This window comes from Sebastes umbrosus, chromosome 8 (assembly GCF_015220745.1).
Source record: "Sebastes umbrosus isolate fSebUmb1 chromosome 8, fSebUmb1.pri, whole genome shotgun sequence".
Classification (NCBI taxonomy): Eukaryota; Metazoa; Chordata; class Actinopteri; order Perciformes; family Sebastidae; genus Sebastes; species Sebastes umbrosus.
This window is the reverse complement of record NC_051276.1, coordinates 33,915,549-33,925,031: the sequence shown is the minus strand read 5'-3', so window position 1 is coordinate 33,925,031 and position 9,483 is coordinate 33,915,549. Positions and strand designations below refer to the sequence as shown.

The 9,483-nt window shown below is 35.6% G+C and overlaps 1 protein-coding gene and 1 long non-coding RNA gene across 4 annotated transcripts in view; one reads left to right on the top strand and one right to left on the bottom strand.

The window, feature by feature from the left end:
- Positions 1 to 548: 548 nt before the first annotated feature.
- LOC119493045 lies at positions 549 to 2,191 on the bottom strand. Of its 2 annotated transcripts, none has more exons than XR_005207893.1 (3): positions 2,059 to 2,191; positions 1,685 to 1,814; positions 549 to 705 (listed from the first exon to the last, which is right to left on the bottom strand). It is a non-coding gene; the product is annotated as an uncharacterized LOC119493045 (long non-coding RNA). The 2 variants fall into 2 exon arrangements; XR_005207894.1 differs by having other exon boundaries at positions 1,685 to 1,914; positions 2,059 to 2,124.
- Positions 1,753 to 9,483, top strand: part of fam102aa (family with sequence similarity 102 member Aa) — a 38,761-nt gene continuing 31,030 nt past the window's right edge. For both annotated transcript variants that reach the window (XM_037778039.1, XM_037778038.1), the window contains exons 1-2: positions 1,753 to 1,899; positions 1,993 to 2,264. In XM_037778039.1, coding sequence (XP_037633967.1) covers positions 2,122 to 2,264 — 143 coding nt within the window. In that variant the 5' untranslated portion in view covers positions 1,753 to 1,899; positions 1,993 to 2,121. The remainder of the gene's footprint in view (positions 1,900 to 1,992; positions 2,265 to 9,483) is intronic.

Sequence of the window (9,483 nt, the reverse complement as noted above, 5' to 3'; positions counted from 1 at the left end):
AAAAAATAATAAAAAAACAGAGAGCTTGCCATTCTAAATTAGGAACAAAGAGCATGTGTATAACTCCTGTTATGATTTAACGCTATATATAAATAAATTGAATTTAATTGAATTGAATTGTTGTAACTATTTTTATGATTTTATATTGTATTTATATGATTTCATTTTGTTTAAATTTTAAGTTCTGGGTGTTAATTATTTTTATCATGCTTTTATTGGAAAGCACTTTGTAACCTTGTTTTGAAATTTGCTATATAAATAAAATTATTATTATTATTATGTGTATGATCTAACAAAGTGCTAATAATGAACGGGAAAGAGATATTTTCATTTAATTGTGATAGTATTTCAAGACAATAATAACACTTCAGGGAACCTGAGTAAATATCCCCTAACTGTGAACTAACCATGTCTGCACTAAACTTGATTGTTTCTTTATTTCTGAAATAAAAGAGCAACCATCTTAAATAAATCAACAACAACAACCACATTAACCGAGTATGAAAGTCCTAGTTTTTATATTTTGTATACTATTATAAAAAGAAATCTTGGGATTTACAAGGAGTCCCTGAAGGTAACATACCTGCACTGACAGACTGTGGCCACACAGTGTCGCTGTTTGACCTCTGAGGCTGCAGGAGGACCATCAGAATGACTGGCAGTGGATGGAGCTCCAGAGAGCTGAATCAAGTTAACCAGGGTGAGCTGGTAGGAGACCAGAAGTTAGGTGATTTACCTCCTAAAATAAAATCCACAAATTTGTATACTCACACTTTAGAAATAGTAAACCATTTTTTAAATTTAAATGGATTTAAAATGTTTAAATTAATCCTACAGTAGAACTCTAGATGTACTGAATATTTTTTTTTAAATGTTGTAGACTATGGTTATATTTTTATAAAGTTCCTCCTCCGAAGTACATCATTTTAGGCAAAGTTATTGCAAAGTTAAATTTCACTGATATCTTTTACTAATTTCATTGATTGTACATATTTATAAAAAAAATTACCATATATAAAATGTTTAATATCCTTTTTGTCATCTAAACCACGCATTAGTAAAAACTAAAAAGTAAAATATTTCTATAAAAAATAAATAAATAAATAAATGCATAAATAAATAAATAAATAAATAAATAGATAAATAAATAAATAAATAGATAGATAGATAGATAGATAAATTAATAGATAGATAGACGGATAGATAGATAGATAGATAAATTAATAGATTGATAGATTGATTGATGGATAGATAGATAGATAGATAGATAGATAGATAGATAGATAGATAGATAGATATAGATAGATAGATACATAAATTAATAGATAGATGGATGGATGGATGGATGGATGGATGGATGGATGGATGGATGGATAGATAGATAGATAGATAGATAGATAGATAAATAAATAAATAGATGGATAAATAAATAAATATATAAATAAATAAATATATAAATAAATAAATAAATAGATAAATAGATAGATAGATAGATAAATAAATAAATAGATGGATAAATAAATAAATACATAAGTAGATAAATAGATATATATATAGATAGATAGATAGATAGATAGATAAATATATAAATAAATAAATATAATATTTTTATGTGTATGGTACCATAAAATGGAATTACTCAAGTAATGTACAAATACCTGAAAATTACACTTAATTTACTTACTTTCCACCACTGGTTATTTAGCTTTTATTCTGAAAAGTGTCAACCGGAAGTTATATGACGTGTTCTCAGCTAGCTTGATGCTCAGAGTTCCTCCTCTCAGATCTCAGCTCTCATCTCTCTGTTGGTGTTACTGGAGGAGAAAACGGAGGAGAAACGGTCTTTTTCTGTCATTATATGTTGTGGAACCGCTGCAGAAGGACCCGACATGTCTCCCGGTAAGTCCTTTATCACTTTTAAACCTCACACATTATCATTTTCACCATATTATCCACGTTTTCTAACGGTGATGTCCTCTGGGTCGTTTCCAGATTTGTGCGCTGAATCCTCTGAAGAATGAAAACACAAACTGAAACACATCAACAGCAGTTTATTACCTTCATTCAGCTCCAGCTCAGGTTTTAATACTGTTTTCTGTTAGCTTTAGTCGTGTTTTATCGATGGCGTTCTTCGTGAAAAAGAAGAAGTTTAAGTTCCAGACTATTCTGACTCTGGAGGAGCTGAGCGCGGTTCCGTTCGTTAACGGAGTTCTGTTCTGCAAGATCCGGCTGCTGGAGGGGGACTTCGCTGCCACTTCATCCAGGTAAAACACACTTTACTGCCACTTCATCCAGGTAAAACACACAGAAAATCACATGAAAACACACTTAAACATCACTGCATTCATGCAAAACTCAAATAAACATCCTGAAACATCACTGCATTCATGCAAAACTCATATAAACATCCTTAAACATCACTGCATTCATGCAAAACTCATATAAACATCCTTAAACATCACTGCATTCATGCAAAACTCATATAAACATCCTGAAACATCACTGCATTCATGCAAAACTCATATAAACATCCTTAAACATCACTGCATTCATGCAAAACTCATATAAACATCCTTAAACATCACTGCATTCATGCAAAACTCATATAAACATCCTTAAACATCACTGCATTCATGCAAAACTCAAATAAACATCCTTAAACATCACTGCATTCATGCTAAACTCATATAAACATCCTTAAACATCACTGCATTCATGCAAAACTCATATAAACATCCTTAAACATCACTGCATTCATGCAAAACTCAAATAAACATCCTTAAACATCACTGCATTCATGCTAAACTCATATAAACATCCTTAAACATCACTGCATTCATGCAAAACTCAAATAAACATCCTTAAACATCACTGCATTCATGCAAAACTCAAATAAACATCCTGAAACATCACTGCATTCATGCAAAACTCAAATAAACATCCTGAAACATCACTGCATTCATGCAAAACTCATATAAACATCCTTAAACATCACTGCATTCATGCAAAACTCATATAAACATCCTGAAACATCACTGCATTCATGCAAAACTCAAATAAACATCCTTAAACATCACTGCATTCATGCAAAACTCAAATAAACATCCTGAAACATCACTGCATTCATGCAAAACTCATATAAACATCCTTAAACATCACTGCATTCATGCAAAACTCATATAAACATCCTTAAACATCACTGCATTCATGCTAAACTCATATAAACATCCTTAAACATCACTGCATTCATGCAAAACTCATATAAACATCCTGAAACATCACTGCATTCATGCAAAACTCAAATAAACATCCTTAAACATCACTGCATTCATGCTAAACTCATATAAACATCCTTAAACATCACTGCATTCATGCAAAACTCAAATAAACATCCTTAAACATCACTGCATTCATGCAAAACTCAAATAAACATCCTTAAACATCACTGCATTCATGCAAAACTCATATAAACATCCTTAAACATCACTACATTCATGCAAAACTCAAATAAACATCCTTAAACATCACTGCATTCATGCTAAACTCATATAAACATCCTTAAACATCACTGCATTCATGCAAAACTCATATAAACATCCTTAAACATCACTGCATTCATGCAAAACTCATATAAACATCCTTAAACATCACTACATTCATGCAAAACTCATATAAACATCCTTAAACATCACTACATTCATGCAAAACTCACTTAAGATGCATTTGGTTCAATTTAATATCATTTAAAACAGGGTTTCCCTCTATTACAGTCACTTTAATGCACTTAAAATGCATTTATTTAGCTATATAGTGAATTTATTGATATTTTTATAGTGATTTTGCTGTGATTTCATAGGATTTCTTATGTTTTAGGTGGCTTGGATTGGTTTGTTTCTTTCCCCTTTAGTATCATAAAATAGTTAATGCTTTGGAAAACATCCTTAAAACATCACTACATTCATGCAAAACTTCTTTAAGTTGCATTTAAAAGTATTTTGGTACAATTTAATATGATTTAGAAATGATTTTCCTCACTTTAATACACTTACAGGAGCTTAAAGTGCATTTATGGAGCTATATAGTGAATTTATTGACATTTGTGTGACTTAAGTGACATTTGTTATACGTTATGGTGTTTATATACTATTCTAGATGGCTGCTAAGAGTGTGTGTGGTGTGTTTGTTATGCCAAATATAGGGATTTTGCAGTAATTTCTTATGTTTTAGGTGGTTTGTTTGGGTTTGTTTCTTTACCCTTTCCGTATCATAAAATAGTTAATGCTTTGGAAAACATCCTTAAACATCACTTTATCTATGCAAAACTTCTTTCAGTTGCATTTGGTACAATTAAATATAATTTAAAACAGGGGTTCTCTCTATTAAAGTCACTTTAATACACTTACAGGAGCTTAAAATGCATTTATGGAGCTATATAATGAATTTATTGACATTTGTGTGACTTAAGTTACATTTGTTATACGTTATGGTGTTTCTATAATATTCTATATGGTTCCTAAACTAGTTTTGGTGTGTTTATAATGGCAAATATAGTGATTTTGCAGGATTTCTTATGTTTTAGGTGGTTTGTTTTGGTTTGTTTCTCTACCCTTTAGTATCATAAAAGACTATATGCTTTGGAAAACATCCTTAAACATCACTTCATCTATGCAAAACGTCTTTAAGTTGCATTTGGTACAATTTAATATCATTTGAAAACGATTTTCCCTCTATTAAAGTCACTTTAATACACTTACAGGAGCTTTAAATGCATTTATGGAGCTATATAGTGAATTTATTGACATTTGTTATATTTTATGGTGTTTTTATAATATTCTATATGGCTCCCAAACTTGTGTCTGGTGTGTTTGTTATGCCAAATATATTGATTTTGCAGTGATTTTATAGGATTTCTAATGTTTTAGGTGGTTTGTTTGGGTTTGTTTTCCCCCCTTTAGTATCATAAAATAATAAATTCTTTGCTGTTGCAGCTTTGTAAAAAACAAAATCCCATAAAACCCTTGTTATTGCTGTGTTGCACTGAAGTATTTCAAGTGTATATTGCACCATTTTTTTGCAGCTCAGCTCATGCTGGTTAATGAAAGACTGTTTTTTCTCCGAGTCACATTTAAACGCAGGGTGTTGCCATGTTGCCAAGTGACCTCTGTGTGTATCTCCACTGGCACTTCAACTGGACTCCCAGACTAAACACACCAAAACCAGTTCACACTGGTCAAATTATCCAGTCTACTAGCTTTAAACCGCTCTAAAACAACTCATAGCTGCTGTTTTCCTGCTGTAGTTTCTGGTTTTCCTCATTCACCTCACATAACTCCAGACTCTCCCCCTGGACTCCGATAACAACTTTCATCTCTCCTCCTCGTCTTTGATTCACTAGATGAGATTATACGGCCTTGAGCGTCTCCTCAGATGTCTGTTCCAGTGTTTCTATACACTTGTTTAAGGGGTAGAGATGGGACACACGGCGAGTGTCTGGAGACGGTTTGACCTTTCGTGACCTCATTATGCCGCAGAAAAAAAAACCTGCTAAAAGAGTCGCCGGGTTGAGACATGACCTGAAAAACCTGTGACACAATTTCCCAGATGTTCCGGACAGTTTGTGTGTCACAAGTTAGTGTGTCATGTTTCAAAAGTAGAACAGATGTTTCTGTTTCCCTGAGAGGTGTGTACATGTGTTAAAGAGGCCTCGCTGTGTCCTACATGAGCTAAATACGTTTTTTTCTGGCTCTTTTCTTTTACTCTGGTTGTTTACGCTCCTTCTTTTCAAACCCAGCCTGAAGCACAAAGACTGCTCTCACTGTTCTCTCTTACACAGTCTGACCTACTAACACAGCAAATCACACGAAAACACCCTTAAAACATCCCTGACTACATGCAACACTTCTTTAAGAGGCATTTTTAAAGTATTCTGGTAAAATTTAAGACATTTTTCCTCTGTCAAAGTCACTTTAATAATACACTTACAGGAGCTTAAAGTGCATCTATGGAGCTATATAGGGAATTTATTGACTTTCTGTATACTTCAGAGTTTATAGTAGTCTATATGGTTGTTTGTTGTTCTAAATATAGTGATTTTGCAGTGATTTCTTGTGTTTTAGGTGGTTGGTTTGGGTCCTCAGAGACTGCCTCGCTGCTCTCTGTTACAGAGTCTGACCTACTAACACCGCAAATCACACAAAAACACCCTTAAAACATCCCTGACTACATGCAAAACTTCTTTTAAGAGGCATTTTTAAAGTATTCTGGTACAATTTAAGACATTTTTCCTCTATCAAAGTGACTTTAATGCACTTTACAGGAGCTTTAAGTGCGTCTATGGAGCTATATGGTGAATTTATTTTGTACTTCAGAGTTTATAGTAGTCTATATGGTTGTTTGTGGTGTGTTTGTTGTGCTAAATATAGTGATTTGGCAGTGATTTCTTATGTTGTAGGTGGTTGGTTTGAGGCCTCAAAGACTGCCTCGCTGCTCTCTCTTACAGAGTTTGATCCACTAAACTAACCTCAACTTGATAAGCAACATGAGCCGTTATATATTGTCAGCCGGCTAAGTGTTTTATTGGCAGAGAGTCTCTGAACTGCTGTTGTTAACCCATCTTTAAGGGCCTGATTTTCCAGGTCTGGCTTCAGATCTGTTTAGTAAAAGATGCCCCACATTCGGGACTCCAGTTGTCTCTGGGTTTGTGGTGTACAACATGAAGGGGAAACCCCCTTTTTAAACCTTCCTTTTTATCGAGACTTTTCCTCACCTTGTTTGTGCCCCGTGTTCAAACAGGCCTGTTAAAACGTCAAATCCCTCGAGATGACTGATGCGTACGTGGGAGGACGTTTTCTCAGTAAAAGCAGATCATCCTCTGTGTATGCGCTCGACCTCCCTGTTGTCACGTATCCCAGTGCAGTGTGTGTGTGTGTGTGTGTGTGTGTGTGTGTGCGTGCGTGTGTGTTGAAAAGGGAAAAGTAAACACTCTGCGATCATCTTGATCAGGTTTCTTGTCAGCGGATGTTTCCGTTTTCTTACCTTTCATCTTCGAGGAAAGAGCAGATTGGGAGTTTTTAGTCTCATAAACACAGATAATCTCACTGGTTCAGTCAAAGAACTGCAGCTTTTGAGGAACTCATGTTTAGGCGTGCAGCTAATTATCATCTTTATAAATGATTCATGTATAGATTTAGTCCTTAAAAATGTCAGAAACTAAGGATGAATATTCCCACACCTCAAGGGGATGTTTTGCGTATTTTGTATAAGCAACAGTTAAAGAACATAAAGAGAATCAGTTCATGATATCAGGTAGAGAAAAGCTGAAAATTCAAAGCTAGAATCTACAAATGTTTGACATATTTAATTGATAAATGACTTTGATTAATCCAGCGGTTCCAAACTTTCAGTTCAGTAGTTTACGAGGTAGAAAAAATTACATATTTCTGCTGCACAGATTGTTTATTTTTCTTTAAAGTTAACGATTAATATTATAAATGCATCAAATAACAATGTGTAATGTGAAAGATGTTAAAATATCATCACCAGCTCTGCAGCTCTACGCAGGTTTTAAACCTCTTTTGGCTCATTGTTTCAGTTTTACGCCACATTTGCTGCACGATTTAATCTTATCGCTCATCATTGTTGTTTTCAGCAAACAAGCTTTGATAAACTTGTAACTCTGAACAATACTTGCAGCTTAATGCAGCTCTGGCCTTTGGTTTTTTATTGTGAAAACAAGATAGTTTTACCCTTAAAAACTATTAAAATGTGCACAAGCTGAGAAAAGGTCTGTCACAAACCAGCCCATAACCAACCTGCTGATGGTGGACGGGAGGGGAGGTGGATGAGTCCCAACAAACACAGGACTAACAACCAGGAGACGCTGTGTTGTTGTGATGTTTGTCACGTGTTTTCCGTACGTATGTTACGTTGGTTCCGTACATAGTGTGCTTAGTTTACAGTATAACGTTAATATTGCCGTTGCTTAGCAGCAGTGACAGCAACAACTTAACCACTTGAACGCCAAGCATATCGTGTACACGACTTCCCAAGTTGTAAACACAAGCTCACGAGTTTCATTTGAAGGCACCATATTACACGCTTTAGCGTGATACCGGGTTGCACAATCACAACTCAGACATGAAACCGTCGTGAGTCGACATTGCTCCACATGAAGGAACGCTGAGCTTAATCGTTTAATCAACTGTAGCTGCACTCTAATTTTCATTCTGTCTTATTGTACTTGAGCTTATTTTCTACCTTTTAAAATCCTATTATGTGGCTTTTTATATGGCGTCACGGTTCTTTTATATCTTTTCTTAATGCGTTTCTGTCTCATGTAAAGCACTTTGAGTTGCCTTGTTGTTGAAAGGCGTTATGCAAATAAGCATGCCTTGTCTAGTTGTATGCGAACCATTTAAGTTACCACATCATGGCGTGTGTTTGTGTGCGGATTGTGAAATCTGTAGCAGCGTCACATATCAGTTTCTGCGAGCAGCGTGGCTCTAGAGACGGTCACTTTGCTTTTGTGTTGGTCGGTCCAACAATTTGGTCCAGAGTGAAATATTATGACTTATACTGGATGGATTGCTGTGAAATTTGTTACAGATGTTCACAGAGGATGAATCCTGCTTGTAAGCACGTTGACATGCTAATGTTAGCTTTTAGCTCAAGTGCAGCCTCACAGAGCTGCTAACATGACTCTCAGTCTTGTTTAGTCTTTGCTTTCCTCTTCATGTTAAACTGAAAAACACAAACAACAGACCACACACACACACACAACCAGTAATTCCAAGAAACGCTTGTATGGATATCTGCTTGTATAAGATGCAAGATCACATGTTCAGTTTAACTGCATGGTACAAAAGTCTGATTCCTTTTGTGAAAACTTTTGTAAGCTGTTGTCCTGCATTAGTTTATTAGTTTTCTCTTTGACATTACATATAAAAACATTGTGTTTCTGATGTTCAGCTCATGATCCAGTGAGATTACTTCCCTTCTTGCCTCATAAACATGTTTGTTTGTCAAACTCAAATTCCAATTTGCTGAGAAACAACATGCTTAAAGCTCCCGTCCTCAGCAGCGAGGCCTGCGTTGAGGTCATCCTCCTCTCTGGAGGTTATATAACAGCTCGCATTCCCTCCCTCCCATCGCAGTTATCATCTCAGTGACTGAAAACAAGGCCCCTCTCAGAGGACAAGGCGACGGCACAGGGAGGCTCCCTCCGCGGCGGTGGACAGAGATTAGCGTTATGTCACAGATCTGACAAACCCGGCCTTTGTACGGGGGCCCTGCCTTGTTGTGGGGGGGAATTAACGGCAAGCTTATCCAGCGAACCGAGCTGCACCACATGAAAACCCTCCCAGAGTCCCTGCTGGCTCCAAGTCTGGCTGGAACACACAGAGGATCACATGATGTGACCATGCAGACCGATATCTGCCATCAATCATCAGGCTCAGCTGCTGCACAAAATCATATTCATGTGTT